The sequence below is a fragment of the Mauremys mutica genome, chromosome 5 (assembly GCF_020497125.1).
Source record: "Mauremys mutica isolate MM-2020 ecotype Southern chromosome 5, ASM2049712v1, whole genome shotgun sequence".
Classification (NCBI taxonomy): Eukaryota; Metazoa; Chordata; order Testudines; family Geoemydidae; genus Mauremys; species Mauremys mutica.
In genome coordinates this window covers 117,756,024-117,781,357 of record NC_059076.1, presented here as the reverse complement: position 1 = coordinate 117,781,357, position 25,334 = coordinate 117,756,024, and the positions used below count along the sequence as shown (strand labels likewise).

Here is a 25,334-nt window from a genome sequence, read left to right as displayed (position 1 = left end):
TGAAAGCAGCTATGAAATCTCCCCTCACTCGTCTCTTCTACCAACTAAATAAGCCCAGTTCCCTCAGCCTCTCCTCATAAGTCATATGCCCCAGCCCCCTAATAATTTTTGTTGCCCTCCACTGGACTCTCTTCAATTTGTCCACATTCTTTCGGGGGGGCGGGGGCAAAACTAGATGCAGTAGTCCAGATGAGGCCTCACCAATGCCGAATAGAGGGGAATAGTCACTTCCTCCGATCTGCTGGCAATGCTCCTACTAATACAGCCCAATATGCCATTAGCCTTCTTGGCAACAAGGACACACTGTTGACTTACATCAAGCTTCTCATCCACTGTAACCCCTAGGTCCTTTTCTGCAGAACTGCTGCCTAGCCAGTCAGTCCCCAGCCTGTAGCAGTGTATGGGATTCTTCCGTCCGAAATTCAGGACTCTGCACTTCTTCTTGTTGAACTACATCAGATCTCTTTTGGCCCAATCCTCCAATTTGTCTAGGTCACTCTGTACCCTATCCTTACCCTTCAGCGTATCTACCTCTCCCCCCAGCTTAGTGTCATCCACAAACTTGCTGAGGATGCAATCCATCCCATCATTCAGATCATTCATGAAGTTGTTGAACAAAACTGGCCCCAAGCCTGACCCCTGGGGCACTCTGCTTGATACTGGCTGCCAGCTAAACATTGAACTGTTGATCACTACTCATTGAGCCCGATGATCTAGCCAGCTTTCTGTTTACCTTATAGTCTATTCATCCAATCCCTACTTCTTTAACTTGCTGGCAAGAATACTGTGGGAGATTATATCAAAGGCTTTGCTAAAGTCAAGATATATCACGTCCACTGCTTTCCACATATCCACAGAGCCAGTTATTTCATCAAAGAAGGCAATCAGGTTGGTCAGGCATGACTTGCCCTTGGTAAATCCATGTTGACTATTCCTGATCACCTTCCTCCCCTCCAAGTGCTTCAAAATGGTTTCCTTGAGGACCTGCTCCATGATTTTTCTAGGGACTGAGGTAGTAGACTGAGGTAATAAATGTATAAAATTTAAATGGAGTTAGGTCAGAGATGAATTTACCTCAGGAATTATTGACTATGAGAAAATTCTTCTTCCCATATAGCCTTAGTTTTGCAATACACTTCAGTGCTAGCATGACTGGGCCCATTGTAACTTTCTAATAATTTGACACTATTAGTTACTCTAAATCCTGCATTAGTATTTCCTAATCAATATTTTCTCTACAGTATATAACAGAAGTGACTTACAATAGAAAGCATTTCACTCTTCTGTGGTCCAGACATAATCCTCTGGAGTTATGCCTACTATGGAGTAAGTATATCTAACCTGTAGTGACACTGTACCCATGTCTCTGAGCATAGGAATGGAAAAGTTCATTGTTGATAAAGTAAGAGGCACTTATGAAAATCTGTGAAACATCGCTGAAAATTATATTGTCCAGTACTATTCATCATGTTGCTCTTCCTCGAAGAAGGATGGCTCAGTGGTTACGGTGCTAGCTTGGGACTTGGAGGAGCTGGCTTCAATTCTCTGCTCCAAGTTAATTCAGATCAATGAAGTTACTCTGGCGTAAAACTGCTGGTGGGAGCAGAATCCAGCTCTTGGTAATGCTTGGTAAAGCACCCCCACCACCCCCAGCTCCCAGTAGACATCCCAAGGGAAGTCAAGCTGCAGCCCTGGGGTGAATCAACAGAGAAGGAAGGTGGATCAGTTGATAGAGATCTCCCTGAGCCAGCCGGCTTTGGGTGCTTTGCTGGTTTATTTGCAGGCTGTGCAGCCACTTCCCCAGCAATGAAAACAGCTTCAGTCTTCTGTTCTTAAAACCAATGCTGGTGACCTATGGTTTACATCCCCCTTAATGTTAGGTATTTAATATGCTTTACTGCTTAATGATTTTTCTCTCTCTCTCTCTCCTCCCATTTAATATAGCTACATCTAGAACACTGGGGATACTTTGCTAATAGCCAGTATTTTGACACGTCTTTTGCTGTGACAGGCACCTTATCAGTAATAATGATTGGTGTGAAATTATAGACTTCCCCATCCTTCATTAGCTGACTGAGTGGGGATGGCAGGAGGAGATTGCCTACAATAGCATCCGGCCTATCCCTGCCTGCTATTAGCAATGGCCCAAGATGGGATACTCCAGGGGGAGGGCTCTGGTTTACCTGAGAAAAAATTCTCTGTAGTGTCTGGTTGGTGGATCTCGTCCATGTGCTCAGGATCTAAGTGATCACCATATCTGGGGTTGGGAAGGAATTTTCCTCCAGGTCAGAGACCCAGGGTGGGGTTCGCCTTCCTCTGCAGCATGGGGCTTGGGTCACTTGCTGGTTTGAATGAGAGTAAATGATGGATTCTCTCTGTAACTTGAAGTCTTTAACTTAGCCAGAGGTTAGGGTCTATTACAGGAGTGAGTGAGAGAGATTCCAAGGCCTGGGATATGCAGGTCAGTCTAGATGATCATGATCTTCCCTTCTGGCCTTAATGTCTATGAGTGTCTTTCAAGAGCACAGACAAGATCTCCCTTTGAATTCAAAGGCAAAAATCCTGTTGGCTTCAACTTCAATGACAATCAGGATTAAGGCTTTGAAGAATAATTATGATCGTTTGGCCACAGACCGGGGTCCCAAATCTGTGAGGGTGCTGAATACATAAGCCAGTGCACTGAGTGTTTCCGATTCCCCTTACAGCAGAGCGTATTTGGTACCTTGCAAGATCAGGCCCTCAGTCTGGAGAGAGGAGCTATTGCAGCAGGTAGGCAGAGCCTGTCACTATATTGCTGGTGTGTTCTCAGCAGGGGAGGAAAGTGTTTCTACTTGCTTATCAGTTTTGTTCCAGCACAGTTTGCAGCCTGTGTCTTGATGTGCTGGGAGATTGTGCTCTGGGATCTGGAGTGTATGTCTGTGCCTGAATGAAATCAGAGTGTGCTTGCACTGAGGAAAATTTGTTACTTTTGTTCCTTGCTGTGGAGCCACGGCTGTTGATTGAAAGCAACCTGCTGAGGCTACTGCTGAAATTATTAGAGTCTTCAGTAGACTGACAGCACTGAGAGGGGGGAAAGAAAAAGCACAGAAGGGAAAATGTTAAGGTAGAATTATACTGTTGGAGCAGTGTGTTGTTTATTTGAATTGGTCCAATTATGGATCCCTCACACACACGAGTCAATGGAACTACTTGCATAAGTGCTCCACAACACGAGCCAGGGTTCTACAATCAGCCCCTCTAGTTTACATCAGCCTGCAGATGAGAAAACTTTCTGAGGGGTCCAGACCTGCAAGGTGCTGAATGCCCGGGAATCTCATTGACTTCAGCATGCCTTAGTGGTCAGGATTCAGGACTGGGACCAGAGAAGGGTTCTATTCTAAGCTCTGCTGGTGACCTTGGGTCAGTCACTTCACCCCTCTGTGTTGTCTCTTTGGATTAAAGCTTTCGCGGGACAGTGTTGTCTCTGTTTACAGAGTGTTCAGCACACTGGGGCCTCTAGTCACTAGTCTTATATCAACTAACAGAATCCTAGTGATGACTATAGTTATTACTAAAATGTTTTAGAGAACCACCTTACACGCATACACAGCCCCGTGTGCATTTTTATGTAATTTAATCATTTTTCTTATGTTATCCTAACATGGCACTGCAGTCCGGACAGCAGGGGGTGTGAATTGTAGAGCTCTGTAACAAGTCCCAAGGGAACCCCCCACCTCTGGCACATTAACTCTTTTAACCAGCAAGGCAGGACAAAAACAAGCAAGGTGGCAACCCTAGTTGTCCATCGCTCATGCATATGATTAATTGGTGCCACTAGGCATAACAGCCAGGAATCCACCATAATGATATAGATGTTTTTCATCTATTGATTTTGCGAAACAAGTGCCAAGCTAGGCATGCAAGTCAGTCAAGGAAAGATGTGTTGTTTCCATTAGTCATAGGGAGACAGCCTCTATGAGAAAAAGGCCAACGGGTTGCAAATGGAGAAGTGTACAGAGAATACATCATAAGATCGACAGAGGAAGGACCATCTCTTTGTTCTGTGTTTGCACTGCGCCTAGCGCAGTGGTGTGCTGATCTGTGATTGGGGCCCTTAGGTGCTACTGCACTACACCACCACCACCTTCTCTCTATGGCATGTGAAAATACGTCTCCAGCTTTCAGCAGCAATAACCATGCAGTCATCGCAAACAATCCCAGCTATTGCTCTCTTATTCTGTTGCTTCAAACAAACCTCTGGAAAGTTGTACCTATACTAGACTATGTTTTCTTGTAGCCTGTTTGAAAGCTCTTAGCTAAAAGAATAAATGAATTAAAATAATAAAAGGATTGTGCGTAAACAAAAAGAGCCAACATTATGTTGGCCTAAACAGCAGCATGTGGACCAATGATTACAGATGTCAGTAAAGATTTGTAACAACACACTGATGAATTTTGCAGTATTGCAATAATTCCATTATAAATCTACCTAAAACATATTTCACCTTGATTGATTGGTCGTCTTCTTGTATCCCGGCCTTCCTTCTCCATGTGCAGCCATGTCTTTTCAGGAAAAAATCTTCCCATCTCTTTGGAGGTCGGCCAAAGGGTCATTTCAGTTCCTGTGGGTACCACTCGGCGACAGCTGCAGTCCATCGATTGTCAGCGAGCCTCGCTATATATCCGGCCCATCACATTTTACTATGCCTGCTCTCAACAACGACGTCTTACACTCCACTCTGCTGTCTGATCACTTCATTGGGGACTCGGTAAGACATATTTAACTTGAAAATATGCAGCAGTACACAAGGATTTGGCCACATTTTTTTCTGGCAATACTTCTGCTGCTTCAGCCTTAGGCCCTGATCCAGTAAAGCATTTATGTATGTAACTCTGAGCATATCTAGTACTTCCACTGAAGTCAGTGAGACTTATCAGATGCTTAATGTTACCCATATGCTAAACACTTTGCGGGGTCAGGGCCTCAGTCTGCCTACAAACAAGAACAACAGTCTCTTCTATTCCTTCCAAATCAGTCACAGTAGCTCCCCTCAAGAAGCAATCATCATCATCAGATGATGATGTTCCATTATATGGAATTTAGGTTTATTGAAATGTGTACATAAATTGGAGGTGTCACCCAAGTAACCTCTTTACCAGGGGCGGCTCTAGCAATTTGGCCGCCCCAAGCAGTCATGCGTGCGGGAGGTGTACCGGAGCCGGGGGACCAGCGGACCTCCCGCAGGCATGACTGCGGAGGATCCGCTGGTCCTGCGGCTCCAGTGGACCTCCCGCAGCTGCGGAGGGTTCGCTGGTCCGGCGGCTCCGGTGGAGTATCCGCAAGCATGTCTGCGGGAGGTCCACCCGAGCCGCGCGATCAGCGCACCCTCCGCAGTCATGCCTGTGGGAGGTCCGCTGTCCCGCGGCTCCGGTGGACCTCCCGCAGGCATGACTGCGGAAGGTCCGCCGGACCCGCCTGCCACCCTCCAGGGAAAATGCCGCCCCACACGCACGCTTGGCGCGCTGGGGTCTGGAGCCGGCCCTGCTCTTTACCACTAAGAGACGAAACATCAAGCATCAACAACCAAATCCAATATTAGCCTGTATTAGCCAATATTTCAGGAGATATCTATTATACCTCCTGCTAAATGGCAGCACAAGCAAAGCTTGCAATGAAAGTGAAGAGGAGCAGACTAAGGGAAAGAAAAAAATCCTTATTTGCATTGGTTTCACCCCAGTTATTAAGCATCTGCTTATTAATTACTGTTATTGTAAGAAATGACAGTATGCTCAGTGCTGTTCAAGACACTTATGATGACACTGTCCCATGGTGCAGATGATCAAAACAGACAGCACAAATCAGCCTTATGTGCCGGGTGGCTCAGGGGATGGTTTTATCTCAGAGTATAGCAATTTCTTCTGCACTGTGACATCAAACACTGTGTTACCAAGTAACATTTGCCTGTTACTTTGGGGTATGCTCATTGATTAGGGTTACTCTTCTGGAGGGAGGGGGTGTTTCTGTAATTCTATCAATGTACAGCTTGTGTCACTTGTGTTCTCATATGGAGCTCTACTTCTCCCAATGGAGCTATCCTGCAGGACCTAGGTTCCCCAGGGCTGGGTTCTTCCAGCCCCAGAATCAGGCAAACACACACAGTGCATCTGAGAGGACCTGGTTAATCAGCACTCCCAAGCTGATCCTTTATATGTCCCTGGACTCAGCAGGCTGGGTCGAGCAGCACTTCCAAGCTGCCACCCTCATATGTCCCAGGTTCAGCACGTCCCTATCCCCACTTTCATGTTACAATTTTTCTGGTAGTAACCCACTTGATGAGCAAACCCCACAGGACTTTTGGGCCAAGCGGGGATCTTTAGCTTAGGTCTGAGGAGTGTTGCTACAGAGAAAATGGGGAAGCCAAAAAACACCCACGAGGGGAAGGGAGAGAGAGAGAGAGGGAGAGAGGGAGCAACCAGCTTACCATGAAAGTTATTTATTGCCAGGTAATAACCATACAAGGGGAGCCCAAACAAAAAAAACAGTTATAATATTAAATCTAACTTTAATTTGATTATAAAAGTCAGGTTTAGAAAACTATAACTGATCACACAAGTCAGGGTCAGAAGTCTATACTGAGAGTGAGAGAGAGAGATGGGTTCTCACCACTCCGTGAAGCTTGGGGTCCCAGGTGGTGGTGGTAGCTGAGGGTCTGGAGTGCTGGAGACAGGCAGAGCCCCAGCACGATCAGTCAGGAGAAGATGAAGTCCCAATGGAACCGATGCAGATTTTGGATCCAGGCATCAGAGCACCTACTTGAGCATGGTAGTGGGTTTTGTAGGGAAAGAACAACGGTTCAGGGGGAAATACTAGGTTTGTTTATGGGTAAACTGATGACTCAAGGGCGTATACCAAAGTTGTTTTGTCCAGGCTAGACCTTAGGAACTGATCACTCCTGGCTATGGGTGGTGTTCCTTCGAGGGAGCTCACAATGTAATTAGGCAGCTTCAATATTTTGGATACCAATAAAGGATTTAGTACTAGAATTGGTCTGATAACTACTGAACTGGGTGTGTGCAGGCGGGTTCATTAACATCTGGCGCAGAGATCCCTCATCATGCAGTGCTTCCCTGCTTTCCTGGTCCCAGAGTTCCGTGTGGTTCTTGTCTTGGAAACTCTGTTCTCCATTCTGTATGCTAATGGAGATGCCTCCCTGTCCCATCTTTGATGCAAATGAGGCTAGGGGAGTTTCCTTAATCCTGTTACCCTTGTCTGGAGGGGTTTAGGTGTGTTTTACAAAAAGCAATGAAAAGGCAGTCTAAGTCTTTCTTCTGATCGGCTTTGGTTCAAGCAGAGGCTGGGCGGCGGGGAGATGTCGGGGTGGTGGAGAAGTCTTTCATGAGTCAGACAAGCTGGGTACTGGGCCCTGGTTCCCCAAGAACACAGAGCTGATAGGTAACAACTGGGATGAGTATAACTCCTCCTCTATCCCCATGCACTTCACCATACAAGAGGGATTAGGAAAAGAAATCTTTGCTCACGTGAGGCTACCAGAAGAAAACCAAGTATTCCCAGAATCATCCCACCACACTGTGTGTAAACTGCAAAACCTGCTATCCCATCACCCCCTTGTGTGGTTTGCACAATCTGGCCACATATAGCTGGGTACAGACTGGAAAAAGACATTGCCATTTCTTCCTACCTGCTGTGTTTAAACTCGGTCTAGTACTAGTTCCTTGGAATACAAGAGATATTAACACACAGCCCTGCGGAAGGGGTGGAGCTCCCCAGTGTAAATGAAGTGTCATTCCTTAAAATCATGCAGTGTGCATCTCTCTGTATGGGAGGCCAAGAAATGTCGGGGGGGGGGGAGGATCCATCCCCTGGCTCCTCCTCCCCAACCTTCTTGCCCATTTTATGTGGCTTGTACTCCAGAAGGCCCCAGGAGGGGAAGTCCCTGTGGTCAGGGGCACAAAGACTGCAGTCGTGACTGGCCCTTGCATGGGATACCAAGGTGGGGAGGCAACCCCCATCTTCATGCACAGCTGCACAAGGGCCTGCTATTGTCTGGCATTGAAACTATATAAACTGACCTAAAGCTTCTGCTGAATGAGATTTTGATTAAGTGCCTAGAACCCTTTTGAAAAGGAGACCTAAGCTCCTAAATCAGGTAGAAGTTGCACCACTGAGTGTAGCAATGCCTATAGGTCTTTAATAATCCGGGCTTTACTCCTGCAGATGGAACCCCAAACACGGCAGTACGGTGGAAAGTAAAGTTGAAAAATGGTGGCACTAGGACTTCATGCAATCCACCCTAAGAGCAGCTATGCCCCTGCACAGTGACAGACATTTAGTATATATATTCCTACGTAAGGACCAGATTCTGACATCTTTGCTCTTACTGAATAATGCCTTAGTACACCAGCCATTCCATTGAGTGCAAGTGGCGGTATCAGACTCTGTTAGAAGAAAATGGAGCACCTGACCTACCATGCATAGTGGCACCTGCCATGAAAGTAATAGATTTCTTCAACAAACATAGATTTGTTTATTATTCTTTCTTCAATTTTTTCCCCACATTGCACCAATTTCCATCTAAAAATCACATTCATGTTCTGAATTCTTTGCCTTAACTTTGACTCATGATGAAAACTGACCTTGCCCACTTCTGCCTCACACGTGAGCAGGAAACAGGCTTGTCTGATGTGTATTTCTGTTTAGCCCTACAGCAGCCCGAGGATATGAGACTGACCATGGGCACTGCCCTGTGATCAGAAAATGCTTACATTACTCTGTTGATTCAACCAGTAAAAACAAAAAATAAAGTGGAAAACAAGTTCAATGTATACTGACTTTCAGAGCCCATGGCCAGTTTTCTGGCTTGTTTTCCATTAAAAGTTAAATTCTTCTCATTTAGTTCCTGGTGTGTATGCTTTGGCCTCTGTTTCCTGAAAGGAATGCGTCCACACAGCTAAACAAAATGCTTCCCTAAGGGAAGCTAGAGCTTCACATGTGGTGCAGCAGAGAGAGAGAGAGAGAGAGAAAAGTTTATAAAGAAAGAAATTGAGTAAGTTCTGTGAGGAGGTAAAAAAAGCTTGAAATCATTAAACTATAACATCAAAAAGTAACTTAGGAGTGCCAGTTAGGTCTGGTGCTCTGGAACATATTGTCTACACCCCTTGAAAGAGTATGAGAAATAACTAGTTGCAAAAAAGTGTAGTCAATATTTTCTTGACTTAAAAGTACTGTGAGCAGGCACCTTCTGCAGACAGCTCTTCAAACAAACACAGTCCACAGTGCGTAAAGTCCAAACTCTCTTCTTCCTGGTGCTTGGCTTTTTCTGTAGTTGTTGTTAACAAACAGCTCAGATCTTCTATCCAGGCTTGGCTATTGCTAGGTCCTCCCACAGGACTTATCAGCTCACACACTAGGTTCTCTCACACAGAGAGCAAACACCCTCTCGTCTGTATCCAGATGGCATAACAAACACACTTAACCCATTCCCAGAAAGATCAACACCTGATCAGATTTCAAGCAAACACTTCGACTGTTAAAGGTAACAATTTGAGGCTGTTCAGGCTCTCATTGAGGTAAATGGCTAAATTCCCACTGAACTACTTTAGTGGAAGCAGGAACTGGCTCTTTGTACATCTATTGCAAAAGAGGGCCACATTTATAAATACATAGTGGAATTACAGGATAGTAAATCAAACTAGGCTTTGTCTGATCACTTTAAAACTTTAATGAGTAACGCTGAGTTCTAAAGGGTTTCTACCTTTGCTTCCATTCCCTTGATTGCTTTGTTGTGTTGATTTCTGTGTTGTAATACAGATAACACTATTAACACTATTAAAGTGTCTCCGATTGTTTTACTGCAAAAGCACAACCTGTACCAAAATTATACATGAAAAGGAACTGCACCTCTGTCTATTTGACATGGACAAAGTCATTGCCAATTCTGTACCACTAATAAATGGAATGGGTTCATGTTGAGTTTGGTACACAATACACCAATAGTGTTTTGAGTACACAGAACAGCGGATACAGTTACACAGTGGTTTTAACATTGCTTTCAGACTGGGGTTCAGTATGCAAGTGTAACTCTCTGGTCAGTGTTACGCATCCCCTCTGTGCCTGATCTACAGAGGATATGAAAGTCTGTTACAACTCTTGGTTCTTTAGCTCAAGCAATGAAAGGTCACATTATAGCTCTAGAGGTCCCAGTTCAATCTCTTGCATCAGACAAGAGGATAACTGTTGCACAATTGATCAGGTCAGCATTATATAAATAGGTTTAGGTCAGTTAGCCCTGACCCCAGCATGGAAATGAGGTAAAGCTGGTTTGACTGGAACCTGCAATCCTTGAATACAAGGGTTTCTATGTTTTCACGTGGCATGGATCATATCTCAAGACAGTGGTTGTTGTAGTGATTACATCTCCTTCCATTTGCTATAGCAGACACCTCTTGCACGGAGAAGGAATATTAGATTTTATTTTTTAATATCAAGAGGATGGGAAGTCAGATGGTACAGTATAGTTAAAGTGGTACCATTTTCTAGCATCAACAAGGCCTTCATCTAAGTTATGGTTGGGTTAACTGTGGGAAGTTATCACTATACCAGGAATGTCAGCAAATACAAAACTCCACAAAAACGTACACGGGCCCTTAACATTAACCAGCTCATTGCCTTCTCAGCTGTCTGGATTAAAAAAAAAATTAGTTATAGGGACCCTCAGTAATCAGGGTGTTGGGAAGTGTGGTTCCTAAGCAGAAGAGAAGCTTCATTTCTTTTTTTTGTTTAAAAAAAATTGAGATGAAGTGTTTACAATAAAAATAAGGTTTTTAATTGACAAGTATATTTGATACACAGCATACATACTAACACTATTTTTGTCATGCTCCATTATTTACTTTTCTTTGTCATGCTTGATAATTTATTTAGCCTAATTCCATTCCTGAGCCTGGCTGATATGTTTAATAAGTTTATTCAATTTGTTGAACAGAAAGCCACTCCAGTTGTTTTCACAACATACATGACTGTAATCAATAGAGCTTCATTCATCCAGGGCCTGTTCTCCATGTTCTTACACTTTGCAGAGTTATTCACACCGTGCAAAGTGGACAAGATCCTTGATGTCCAGTGTAGCTCGAAGGAGCTTGCAAAGTTGGCTTCCTGACACCTAAAGTGAAATCCTGGCTCTATGAAGTCAATGAGTTTTGCCATTGATTTCAGTGGGGCCAGGATTTCATCCATAAGGTTTATACACAGTAGGAGATCTACGTATATGGAGAGAAAAGAATAACAGAGCCACAGTCTATTACATAAATCTGAGCTGGGAACTTTGCTCATCATAGCTAGCTGATTTGAGGATTTGTTTTAGCTCTGTTGTTATATTAGTCTGTTGGAAGAGCTGCTTACAATCAGAGATACACAAAGCAATGCACATTTGACCAGATGATAGTTTCTGGGCAAAAAGGATGAATGGAAAACTGAACCTGCTACCATGCTAAGAATGTACTGAAAAAGCTTTGGTGCATGCTGTAGTTCAGCAGGAATGTCTCCCTGGATTTCTGTTTAGGTTGAACCAGTTGATTATACATACACCTCTAACCCGATATAACGCTGCCCTTGGGAGCCAAAAAAATGTACCGCATTATAGGTGAAACCGTGTTACATTGAACTTGCTTTGATCCGCCAGACTGCGCAGCCCTGCCCGCCCCCCCCCCCCCCGAGCACTGCTTTACCACGTTATATCCGAATTAGTGTTATATCGAGTCGTGGTGTAGTTGCATTTTCAATCTTATTCATTTCAGTGCATGTATTTTAGTGAATTAACACCGCTGAAAGGTGCTGGAAAGCTAGTCCTGAGGAATGAAGTCCTCCATTTACCTACAGATCAGGCACCCCATACACAGAAGTTCCTTACCAGTATGATCTAGAGGGACATCCTCTATGAGCGAGTAGGTAGCTCAGACCCCAGCCATTAATCTAGGTAAAAGGTAATAATTGGAGATATACCAATCTCCTAGAACTGGAAGGGACCTTGAAAGGTCATTGAGTCCAGCCCCCTGCCTTCACTAGCAGGACCAATTTTTGCCCCAGGTTCCTAAGTGGCCCCCTCAAGGATTGAGCTCACAATCCTGGGTTTAACAGGCCAATGCTCAAACCACTGAGCTATCCCTCCCCCCACTAATCTCATTTGCGATGAATTAGGCCCACTGAATGTGCTGCCCCAATACAGTCATTGCTAGCTGTTAGTTTCATAACATTCTCCATTGTGAAGATGACAACAAGGGGCGTGAAGATGACTGGTGGTGAGAAGACCTGGAGCTATATAACATATTTTGGAAAAGGGATGGAGGGGATAGTTTGCTGCTAAGTGGGCTTCGTTTCTCAGCTGCCTCAGATTAACAAATATGGATCTAAATCTAAAACCAGAATCTAGAAACGTTGCTTAAGCCTCGTCACTGCAAGGAAATAGTGTGTTTTGACCTCAGGGTAACTAACACACAAGCTATCTCAGGTAAAAACACACTGAGGACCAGGCACTTTAGTTTTACCTTGAGGTAAAAGTCTAACCTTTTACAGACACTCCCATACTCCCCCAGGCTAGACCTCAGCTAGTTTACTTCATGGTAAAACTAAAGTGCCTGCTTTTCATTGTGTTTTTCCCTTGGCTTAGCTCATGGGTATTAGTAATCCTGAGGGTTTAAAAAAAAACACCCCCTTTTTTTGGCTGTGAAGACAAGTCTCTAAAGCCTACATTACTAGAATCAGTAAGGGCTGGTCTACACTAAGGGGAAAAATCGATATAAGATACGCAACTTCAGCTACGTGAATAACGTAGCTGAAGTCGAAGTATCTTATATCGATAACTTACCCGTCCTCACGGCGCGGGATCGATCTCCGGGGCTCTCCATATCGACGCCGCCACCGCCGTTCGCGGTGGTGGAGTTCCGGAATCGATATAAGCGCGTTCGGGGATCGATATATCGCGTCTAGATGAGACGCGATATATCGATCCCTGAAAAATCGATCGCTACCCGCCGATACGGCGGGTAGTGTAGACGTAGCCTAAGTCTAGTGGTCACTGCCGAAAGAGGAGAGTCAGGACTAGAGCTGTGCAACCACCACTGTCAGTGTATTTATCTCAACATCCCTGTGAGCTAGAGCATTGTCACCATTTTATAGATGGGAAACTGAGGTAGCGACAGACTAAGACCCAGATCCTCGAAAGGTATTTAGGCTCTTAAATGGCATTGAAATCAGTGTTAGGAGCCAAAATACCTTCTAAAAGTCTGAACCTAAATAACTTGCCCAAAAATCACAAAAGAAGTCTGTTGCAGAGCATGAAATTGAATGCAGATCTCCCGAGTTCCAAGCTCATGCCCTAAACCATTGGACCATCCTACCTCAAAGACCACCAAGTCCCACCATCTCCATATGTGTTGTATAGAAATCTAACTTTCAAGTAACTTGCAGGTATTAGTACAGTGCCAGTTCCCTGTTAATAGGTCCTCCAGATTTCGGTTTGTGTGGCTCATGTGAAATGAAGCCAGATATGCTCACTCTCCCTAATCAGAACACCTGAGTTCTACTCCTGACTGTTTCATAGGGATTTGTTTAGTTTCTTTTATTCACTTGATTTAAAATAAATGTCTTTTTGAGTGGCAATATCAGTTTGCTCTTAGTATACGGAAACAGGAGGAATGTTGGGGATGACGATAGGACTATAAAATAATTCAGCACCAGAGATTAAGCAGCAAAGAGGATTCAATCACCAAGAGAAGGCATTACAGTTTCAAGCTAACTTCTGTATAATAATAAGGTACTGCAAGTTGGTTGGTGCTTGTCTGCACTGGGCATCTATGTGCCAGTGGAGCTTCACCAAGAAGTGCAAATCACTAGCAGAGATCATTGATATCAAAAATGACTTGCACAAGTCTGGCTTACTGCAGTTTCAACTGAAGGCAAGCTGTATCTTTTACACCTATGCAGTGCATCTGCACTAAAAGGTTCATACCAGTGTAGTTACATCAATATAACTGCATCAGTGCAAAATAAGTAAATCCCAGTGTAAACAAACCCTTACAGGAAGCCCTGGTATCTGGAGTAAGCCTCTGAATACCCTGTAATGGAGAGACCAAAGTTTGCTAAAGCAGTTTCGCCCAGCTCTAAATGCAAGGAGTGTTATTTTTGTCACAACAGAAAGCTTAGGAAAGGTGTTTTAAATCACTTCCTGAATACACAGGGCTTAAAGAAAAGCATTTTTCTATATTTTCCTCCTTTTTAATCAGTGGCTCATTTCATGAAGTGCCCGATGGCAGCCTCCAAATATTATTAATATAAACATTCACTAGACAAGTCTTCAACTTTAAAGGGATAATAAAGAAAGTTGTTTGGAGTCTCAGTAGACTGTTCAAACATGACAGGAATTTCTGCCCATACAGCAAGCCCTTTCATTTTTAGAAAAAAAATATTTGTTTCATTTTTTAGTAATTTAAAAGCAAACAAGACTATGTAGCTCAAAAATGTAAGTAGGTAAGTCATGGGATACTTCCCAATCTCTCTTTTTCTGTTTGCTTTTTTGAGGAATTTTGCTTACTAAAGAGTAAACAAACAAGTTGCAATTTCCACCAACGGTGCTGGTGACATCAGAAACCATAAGAGTGAAGCTCCAATGGTTGTGTGACATGTGATCATCAACACAGAAATTCATGTACAATTAAGGTGTTTCTTTATAACAACCATCACCTTGATCCTTATCAAAGATTGAATCTGGGTTTTCTAGAGCCACAGGCATGAACATCTGCAACTTCAGCTAAAAGGCTGAGCTACTCCCCACTGAATTCAGTGGGTTTTGGATCAGCCCCACAGTTCTCAACTAGGATACTATAACAGACTCAGATCCTCTGTGAATAGGCACAGAAGACAACACATAACACACATTGAACATTAAGTTATATCTTGCTCTCCACCAGTGTCTTCCTGTCATATGTTTCTCCTATCTAGGCATCTCCATTTTGCTACCACCTCACCACAACCTTATGATATAAAGTCCAGCTCCCTCTCTTCTCTTCCCTTTCCATGCTGATGGTTCTCCTCTCCCTACTCAAGTACCTTTTGGTTGCTTGGCTTCTATGGTCCTCAGGTCTCTGACCAAAATATAGGTGGGGGAGTTCAGATCTGAATCAGAATTTTGTAGCTTAGACACACCTCAACTTTCTAATCCTCTGTCTCCAGTCTCCCCCCCATGTCCTGGGGCTCACTCACCAGAGCACCCCCTCAGGTCAGGGCAAAGCATTGCAGAGAGACTTCCTTCTTCATCAGTCTCTTTTATCAGCTGGTCTGATTCCACAGGAAGCCTTCTTCTGGGTAACGCAGTCCTCCAGCAAGGTCACGCTTAAAATTTAGTCCCTTTCCAGAGTAAGGAAAGTCCAACTAAATGTCAAACAAAACATCCACACGCACTGTGCTTCTGCCCCCATGGCTATTCTTCATATTACCTTCTGGGCTCAGCTCTTACCCCTGGTGCTACCTTTAAGTCCTTCTGGCTCTGCTATAGAAACCTGACTCTCAGGCTACCTTACTGGGAGTCCCTCTCACTGCCTATGGTTTACTGCAGTTCCCTGGAAATGCTTTTCCTCCTGACTGGTTTCCCACTGCCTCCACACATGAACAATCTGGCTGCTTCTTCCAGGGACCTTTCTGTTTTTTACAGGCCCTATCCAGGGCTTCCCCCAGGAGTCCAAGCTACTGCCTGCAGTTCCTTTCATAGCTTCCCCCAACTGTGTTCTCTCAAGACTTTTTAATGAGACCATATGTTCACCATGTTAGCACCTGATACTATTAGTTCCACCCCCCTCAGGCTGAGATGTAGTTAATTACAGCACAGGTGGGGCTGGCCCCATTTCCCCCAGGTCTGGGGACACTGGTCATCTTGTGACACTCCAAATATTACCAGAGATTTATCAAGACTTTACCTACCACTCAGCCACAGGTTAGTTTTGTTAAGAAAAGTGGTCCTCTATTTTCCTCTCAAAGTCTATATATCGCAGTCTTCTCCCTGATGAGAAGGGCTGAACAGTTTCATCAGATGCTATCAATTCTACCACTTCAGTTAGCCAGAAGATGCTGCTAGAGAGAACTACTCCTTCCCTCCTGGAGCTGAATGTGCTGATTCTGCTGGCCTTTCTACTGGCTGGAGAACAAGGCAAGGTAATGACCCAGACTTGGATCCCTGTGTTGTGTTATGTTATGTTGTGACCAGGCCAACCTAGCTTGACTTTTATTGTGTATTTACAATTTTAAAAAAACCCTGCCACTAACTAACAACTCTGGTTTGTTGTTTTAATAGAATATACACCAATATGTTGATGGACCCACTGCTGAAGTCCACGGTAGCCACTGGAAATGTAAAAAGACTGCTTTTCCCTTTGCGTTTGAGCTGAAGGTTCTAAATAAATTTTTCCTATAGATGGAAAGTTTGTTGGTTTTAAATATAAATAGTCTGCAGTAGTAACATTTCCAGTAATTTCCTGATTCTCTTCTTGCTTACACCAATTTTACATCAGTGCAACTCCACTTCCTTTAGTGATCTACTCTTGATTTACATTGTGTGAGAGCAGAATCAAGCCCACTAGCACTGAGTAATCCTTCCACTAGTTGTCCTATTGAAATCACACATGGTCAGTAGCAAAGATACTACTCAACATGAGTAAGGGAGGCAGCATCTGGCTCTAAGTAAATAATTAGAGCTCATCAAATGTGCCATCTTGATGGCATTAGAGACCGAATATCTTGTCTACTTATCAGACGCAGTGCATGACAGTGAAAATTTACCCACACTGTCCTGCCAGTGTGGATCACACATCACAGACCTGAAGGAATCAACTCATGGTGTAAGAAAGAAGCTGGGCAATTCATACCCTTTTTGAATCAGACACATTTAGATCCTTAGCTACTGCTGCTATCTGGCTCTGAGGACCCCCTTCTATGTCAATTTTGATTACCCACTTTCAGAGGTCACTTCTGCTAAGAGTAATTGCATTTCCATATCCATTCAAGTCTTCTGTCTCTCCATAATATGGAAAATGTGATCTAAGACCAACTGGCCTCACATAGGTAAGTGAGCAACAAATAGATGGATTTTGGTCACTATATACCTGGACCAGATTTGTACCAGGTGCTCTAGAAGTGAAAGCTTCTATGTCCAGTTATCAATTCTCAATGTCTAGAACTGATAGCACGTCTCTCTAAGAAGTTCGGTGCTCACCTTAAATAAAGGGAATAATTGTTTGCCCATATCAGGGACATAAGCTGAAAATAAGCTGTTCATAGTGGATCTGCTAGAACTTCTCAAAGCAGCTACAAACTCTAATGCAACTAAAAAAAAATTCCATTATTTTCTTAACTGAGCAGCTTAGTTTGCATGCTGAGAAGTGCCAGTGTGCTGGCAACTTTGACAGACATCGAGCTATTCACTTGGGTTTGGATCAACTCTCTGTGTGTGATCTGGCCCAAAGATGAGAAAATTAAACCTGGACTTCCTCCTTCAGCAACAGTGGTTTTCTTAAAACCAGCCTCTATTCAATAGCATTTAGTGTCGCTCGTTTTTTAACTGTCACAGCTGGCATGTGGCTCAATGCATCAGGCAGCTTTCTCCACATTAGCTTCACCAGAAGGTGCAGGGGGTGGGAGAACTCTGTTGCTAGTGATGAATGCTAGAGCTGAGCAAATAATTCATAGTGAATTATTTGACAAATCTAGCTTCTTTTTCCATGCACACGATGTCCATAAGCAGTCTGTGATTTTTCTGAAATGTATTGGTTATTTGAAACTATTCACTGAGGGCTAGATCCAGCCTTTGTGTCTAGCCCTAAGTATGGGGCAATGCAGCACTGCATCACCCTAGGAGGAGTCCTGGTGAGCGAGGAACTGCTCTCTCTTTATGAGTGCAAGTCAGTTTTACCACTTCCTGTGCCAGGTCCACTCTGCTAATGAGCAAATGGGGGTGGGGGAGGGTATATAGAAAGAAGGCTGGTGGCTCCAAAGCTCCAGCCCCTCCGCCTGCACTGGGATAGAGGGCAGTTTTCTCCCTGTTTCTGAGCAAGGAGGCAGGATGCAACACTGGGGCATGAGTAGGCAGTTGCGGGTGCTTCCCCCGTTGCTGCCACCAGCCACCCTCAGGCTCTAAACAGCATCTGCACATATATCTAGCTCTTGGGATTGGTCACATGTAACTCATTGCAAGTATCTGATACCAAGAATTCTGAATGGCCACTTTGCTAGCCAGAGTGTGGCTTTGGTGGAGCCAAGAGCCACAGAAACATCTTCTGGGGCCAGAGTCAGGAGGGTGAGTAGATGAAGCAGCGCTCCACATAGAATCAAAGCACTGGAAGGGCCCTCGAGAAGTCTTCTAGTCCAGTCCCCTGCACTCATGGCAGGACTATATTATCTAGACCATCCCTGACAGATGTTTGTCCAGCCCGCTCTTTTAAAAATCTCCAATGATGGAGATGCCACAACCTCCCTAGGCAATTTGTTCCAGTGCTTAACCACCCTGAGAGAAAGTTTTTCCTAACGTACAGTCTAAACCACTCTTGCTGCAATTTTAGCCCAGTGCATTGTGTCCTGTCCTCAGAGGTTAAGGAGAACATTTTTTCTCCCTCCTCCTTGTAATGACTTTTTATGTACTTGAAAACTTATGTCCCCTCTCAGTCTTCTCTTCTCCTGACTAAACAAACAATATTTTCAATCTTCCCTCATATGTCTTGTTTTCTACACCTTTAATCTTTTTTGCACTTTTCTCCAGTTCGTCCACATCTTTCCTGAACGGTGGCACCCAGAACTGAACACAATACTCCGGTTGAGGCCTAATCAGCACAGAGTAGAGCCCTCTCCTTTCCTCTCTCTCACACCCCTTTATTTAAGCATGTGGGAGCTGCTTCTTCTCTCTCTCCCCCACCCTCCGCCCTTCCTTCCTCTCTCATGCTCAGGGTGTGGGACTGGATCACATGCTGCATCAGGGGCCAGAACTTGGCAGGAGAGGGGGGCTTGTCCTGCCCACTGCTGCTGCCACTGGGCAGTGAGTGTGGTGCTGGGGCCAGGTGTTTGGCTCCCATGTGGTGGTACTGCAGTGTGAGGGTGGTTGATGCAGCTTGCTGACTAGGCTGGGTGGCCATTGTGGGCTCCCAATTTCAGCCTCATCCTTTATCTACCTGCTGGATCCCTGGTGATGCCAGGTGTTTGGCTGATCACCAGTTTTGGGGTCTGGAAGGGACTTCTTCCATGGGACAAAACTGGCTGGCTAACTGCTGTGAGAGATTTTTCACCTTACACCTGGCATCCAGTTCTGGTCTGGGGGGTCAGGGGAGGGGTTAAATTACAATTGTTGCAGTTCAGCAGGTTCCAGTGCAGTTCATGGGTTAGAAGAAAAGTGTCCGAATAAGGTCCCTATACTGGGCTGCCTGGATATGACCATGTTGGGAAGGGGAAGGGGTGCTTCTATCCCAGGCAACTCCTGGCTCCTCTCCTCTCATCTCAACCACCTTCAGCATGGAGGAGGGGGGTGGGTCAGGTCTCTGGCTAGTCAGAGTCCTTTGGCAGGCTTGAGGGAGCAGAGAGGACATGGCTTTCATACCCATCCTCAAGTTTATGTCTACCAAGGCCATTAGTGCCCACTGGGAAATGCACTGGAACAACCTTTCTGGTTTTAGTGAAGTTACCTACCCAGTTTGGGAAAAGTTTTAAATAAAGCTGTGGCCTCTGCATTTAAACCTTCTTGTCATGTCTGTCTCTCATTGTTTCCATGTGCCCGTGAAGTGCACTTTGTTAGTTAGATTGGATTCATTAGTCACACAATATTGTTTTCTGTTCTGATTAGACGAGTAACTAAGAATTAAGTTTGAATGTCACATTTAGGAGTTTAAAGTTTTGCAAAATGTTCTTTATTATTTAGCTTAAAACTTATTTCCATGAACATTCCTGCCACTAATCTCATTCACAGGAATATTCTCAGAAAGTGGATGCAAGAGGGGCATAGAGACAGGTGGAGTGAACTTCATGTTTTCTTTGAGTATTTCATGGAAAATATTTTGATGTATTCGCTCAGCTCTATTCACTCATTGTCAGCTCACCGAATGATTTTTTACTCTGCAGATTAGTCTACTCTGCAGCTGATTGGCAATCAAAACACTAAAATGCTATGAACATGTAAAGTGCAATCTAAATGCAGTTAAGTATAACATGTTATTGTTAAGTATTATGGTAATCAAAACAGACATTTATGAAAAGGATCCATGTGCTTTTAAAAAATTCAAGCTCCTGAGACAAGGACAGTTGTTTCTTATAGATCTGGCTTCCATTTCTAGGTTAAGGGAAAAAATACAAAAGAAAGAGACCTGGGAAATATAGAGATTTTTGTTTTACTATAAAAATTGAGGTTGTAATACAGGGACATTGAGAGGGAAGAGAGAGTGTTGTGCTTAAAGCACTGATTAGGACTTAAGATCTGGGTTTGATTCCTACCTCCACCATGTTCTTCCAGTGTGACCTTTGTCAAGTCACTTAGGCCTGGCACTGCTGAGTGAAGCATGACAATTTGAGATTTCAAAATTTTTCTCATTCCACATTGGTATGAAAGAGGCCTTTCAAACATTGTAACAGAAATCTCACGAAAGGGAGTATGCAAACAAACCAACCTGAGAATAGCCAATAACTAGCGGTTTGGGCACTCAATGAGGATATGAAAGATCCAGGTTTGAATCCCTGCACTGCTTGATTTGGAGAAGGGATATGAACCTAGGTCTCCTACAGTCTAGTGGTTAGGAGTCATGCAAGATATCAGCTATTCTATGGTCTGTCGTTTATCATGAAAAACTTTGAAAGGTCTTTTATATCACTGCAGAATGAGAAAAAAAATTTAAACCTCAAAAGTTTTCATGGGATGGTAAAAACATTTCCAACCCAACTGTAGGCCTAAGAGTGTAAGTCACTTTTGAAAATGGGATTTAGGCCTTGCTTTATTAAGGAGACCAACTCCTAATTACCTTTAAAAATCTGGGCCCTGTGTTGGAGCAACCTGAAGGGTTATTAAATCACTGATTGTATTTGTTATGGGTTGTTAGTTTAATTTACTAGCATTTTAGTTCATTCAGGAACTATAGACATGATATTTTCTGTGTGTCAACCCCAGGAAAAATGCAGAGAGCAAAACCAACCATTGTACATCACCGTTGTGGACCTAACCAAAGCATTTGACACAGTCAGCAGAGCAGCTCTATTTACAATACTAGAAAAGATAGGATGCCCACCAACCCTATTAAATCGTATATGTTCATTCCATGACAACATAAGAGCAACTGTCCAGTTTGACGGGTCCACTTCGGACAGCTTTGAGAAGAAAAGCGGAGTAAAGCAAGGATGTGTTCTTGCCCCTACTCTCTTTGGAATCTTCTTCTCTGTAGTCTTGAACGACACGTTTAAGGACATGAAAGATGGAGTGTATCCAGGGTTGGTGGACAGGAAACTCTTCAACCTGTCACGACTTAAGTCAAAGACTAAAGTCAAAAAAGGTACACTATCCCTTTACCATACAAAGAAAGTGAAATGGAATCTGGTCCAGTGTTGGGAAGCTGAGATTAAAAGGAGAATATATTTCATACTAGAAGTACTGGATATGTAGATACAGACAATAGAAATAGTGACTGCAACAAAAACAAACAAAACCCACTACACTCCCAGATTCAGCAACATCTCCAAGACCAGCAGAGGATGTGTGCCCCTACAGCCATTTTCTATTCTAACTAATACAACAATATATGGCCCCCATCTTGCTAGCATTTAGACTTAGAGAAACCTGTTTCTCTTTATGCATGTGAGCAGCCACACAATGAAACTACTTGTGTGCATAATGAGAAGCATGTGCCTAAATGGTTGCAGGAGCGGGGTCTGCAACTCCACAATAATCCTGTGTTGTGTATTACACATACTTGTGTTAGCCTTTAGATGGTTACTGGGTTGTTTTCTCTAGGGGATAAAGTGTACCAGTTGTGTTTGTTTGGTTATCCTCACTCCCTCCTTTCCCTGCTCCAGGGCAGGAAAGTGCTAGCAGCTTTGGCTTGCCGGTTGGCAGGAAATTTAAAACGGCAGTGAGCCGCTGTTTGGACCAACCCCAAAACATTTTTTTCATTGATAAAAGAGCCTATTTAAGGTGGGAGTCCACTTGTCAAACTTAGAGTCCACTGAAACCTATCAGTAGTTGTGAACCCATTAACATTTATTGACATACTCTCCACAATGAAGATGCTGCTGAGTTTGGTTGTTCTGCTCTCTGTTTTTCTGTTGATTAGTTCAGCTCCTCAAACCTGCTACTCAAGGATTCTGTCTTTGAGCAAAGAAATCATGGCATCATTTAAGAATTTACAGAACCCTGAACCTGTGGTGAGTGGATCTAAAATACTACTTAGATTGTTGCTTTTGAAACAAATCTCCCTAGGAAAAAAAATTGCAACGTCTCTATTCTTTACTACAGGACCCCTGTGTGGAGATGCTGCCCAAGCTCTACTTGGACATACATGTAAGTTTACACTATTCTTTCTTTACAACCATGAATTAAAAGCAGCTAATGAAAAAAGTATGGGACCTACTCTGAGTATGGATTGTAGCTATTTTCTGAAATTTTAACTAGACTAGAGAGAAACAGTGAAAATCAGCACTGTAGGATCTCATTTAAAAAAAGATGTTTTTCCTGAAGTTTTTCTTGTTTATAATTGTGGAAATGATTAAATCACCATTTTGAAGTGAGTAACATTTGTATATTTATTGTAATGGAATATTACCAGCAAGTACTGTATGCATGGGAATGCATGAGAATAGTGAAAAGGTCAAAAGCAGAATCAAGACCCTTTTTGTCTTCTTTCCACATGTGGCATACCTAGCTCATTCAAATTGCTATTTCAATGAATGCAAGTGGGGGAGGGCATTGCTGAGTTTCTCTTTTTTAATCAGCTACCACTTCTTGAGCTCTCTGAAAGTTTTCCATAGGAGCCAAAAGAATGGCAGCGATAATAATAAATGCATGTCCATCCACCACAAAGGATGTGGGTGACGTTCTTTTGTGCAAGCACCTTAAGTTCCAGTGCTAAGCAGTAGAATATACTGTGTTATGCTTTCTTCACAAACAACTGGGAAAACCCCTTAAATTTTGTTGGAGGCAGCATAATCTAATGAAGTCAGTAAAGGGCTGAGAGCCAAGAACTCCTGGGTTCTACTCCCAGCTTTCCCACTGACTCACTGCATGGCAAAGTGCAAGTACATTTAACTTCGGTGCCTCAGTTTCTCTGTTTTCAAAATGGGGACAGTAATAATTTATTCGCCTGATTACAGGAACATGGTGAAATTAGTTTACATTGTCAAAATACTGCACAAATGTTAAGTGCCATGAACAAAGTTCCACCTGACTCTTACACCTCTGTCCAGTGGGAGTGAGGCAAATGATGACAGAGAGGTCTTGGTTACTGTATATTGTAACAAACTGAGGTGCTCCTATCGAAGGAATAGACCAAATTCTCCTGCATATAATTCCACTAACTCCAAAGGGTTTTGCTGGCATTATCCTCTACTAGAGAACATAAAAAGAAGCCAGTGATGGTATTGAACTATGAGAGCCAAGACCGGGGGCGGGGTGTCTATGCAGTTACCAAAGAGAGAGCAGACAACCCTGTTATGAAATATTGATTGTTGTTTACATAATAAATGGTTTATTTAAAAACACATGTACATAGAGCTGGGAGTTGTGAATTCCCATGAAAGGGAATGGGTAGTGTATCCAAGCAGTTTTACAAATAACCCTTTCTACGCCTTGCAGAATTATTGTGTGTTGGCAAAACTCCGTAACTTTGTGGCATACCCTGCATGCCAAAGAGTGCCGCAAGTGAGTGCTCTGAAGGAAAAGATCCGGAGCCTGTACACCATTATGATCTCCTTCTGCAGGAGGGTATGTCAATGACCATACATTGCTACTTATACATCTGCTTCTAGCCAGATCCAATTACCATTGACTTCAGTGGAGGTGGATCAGACCTAAACTTGATATTTTCCACTGCCTTCTGCCTCCCTACTGCCCATTTATAACACTAATCATTACTCTTATTTCCCCAGGACTTAGTGTTCCTTACTGACGATTGTGATGCTTTGGAAATCCCTATCCTGTCTCCGACTGATCCCTCTGTCATTCAGAGCTAAGAGAGTCAGACCACAGAAAGTACCTGGGATGGTTTAAAGGAAGCCAAGAGCCACCCAAAAAATGCAATCAACTACAACATTTACAACCTTGTTCTTTTTCAAGCACACCAGCCCTATTATCTCAGACCTACCCATGTTTCTCAGCCTTGGCAGGAAATGATCTGCATGCCTTACATACCTATCAAGCTGCTAGCGAAACTATGGTTAGAAAGCATTTTAGTCATTTGATGTTTTCAGTTGAGAACAAGTTAGAAAGTATGTTTTGTTTGATCAGAAATTAAATGCTGGGTTTGTTACTCTTTCATGAATAACTACATTCATACAAAAAAAAAATTTTGTATTCTGACCTAGTGGTTCCTCTCTCAGTCGAGGTAGGCTTGCACTTGTCTATTTTTTCTAAAGCAATTGGTAAAAGTGTTAGTCTGTAGTCACGGACATTTCTGTACTTGTACAGTTTATGTACATGTATGTTGATCCCTTTTAGTGTCAACCTTGTGTGTATAGAAAGTAACCCTTTAGTCAGTGGAAATCTCAGTGAAAAACTAAATTAAAAACACACCCTTCTACCCAGAGAAGTCAGCATCACATCAGATCCATTTCACGTACACACTGAAAGATATCATCCCTCTAGCTTCTTTTTCCACAATCACCCTATAACTTGATTTTTTTCCAGCATGAGCGGTCTTCAGCTTTGTTTCCATGGCAATGCAAATGTTTCTGTGCTTAGAAATGTCATCAAATGTGTTTTTAAACATTTTAAGAAACACCCATTTTTAAATGCTAACTTTATTAGTACTACTAGATGAATATTCATTTTTAATTCAGTTTCTGTTACAAAAATTTAGCTTGGGGAGAGCAGTTCAGGAAGCTTATTCAGAACTTTGAGTGATAATTGAGTCATAGAAATAAAATACATATATTGGATATAATAAAGAGCAAGACTGGAAACTCCATGAAAGCATCCCATCTAGTACGAGGGCTTTGTGGCCCTGAAATGTGTACAGGGAGTGAACCCCTCCCCCCTTCAACCTTGCAGATTCTGGGGACCCACTTAGAAGAAACTCTGAGACCCATGGAAGTGGCAACTATACACATAGATGGCTCCTTC

At 43.3% G+C, this 25,334-nt stretch overlaps 2 protein-coding genes across 2 annotated transcripts in view; one reads left to right on the top strand and one right to left on the bottom strand.

The window, feature by feature from the left end:
• STK32B (serine/threonine kinase 32B) overlaps window positions 1-15,740 on the bottom strand; it is a 284,286-nt gene extending 268,546 nt beyond the window's left edge. The window contains exon 1 of the mRNA XM_045017298.1: window positions 15,254-15,740. Coding sequence (XP_044873233.1) covers window positions 15,254-15,284 — 31 coding nt within the window. The 5' untranslated portion in view covers window positions 15,285-15,740. The remainder of the gene's footprint in view (window positions 1-15,253) is intronic.
• Window positions 15,741-22,279: 6,539 nt separating this feature from the next.
• Window positions 22,280-25,074, top strand: CYTL1 (cytokine like 1). The gene is made up of 4 exons (XM_045019417.1): window positions 22,280-22,423; window positions 22,515-22,559; window positions 23,850-23,978; window positions 24,143-25,074. The coding sequence occupies exons 1-4, from the start codon at window positions 22,280-22,282 to the stop codon at window positions 24,224-24,226; spliced, it is 402 nt and encodes a 133-aa protein (XP_044875352.1). The 3' UTR covers window positions 24,227-25,074.
• Window positions 25,075-25,334: the final 260 nt, after the last annotated feature.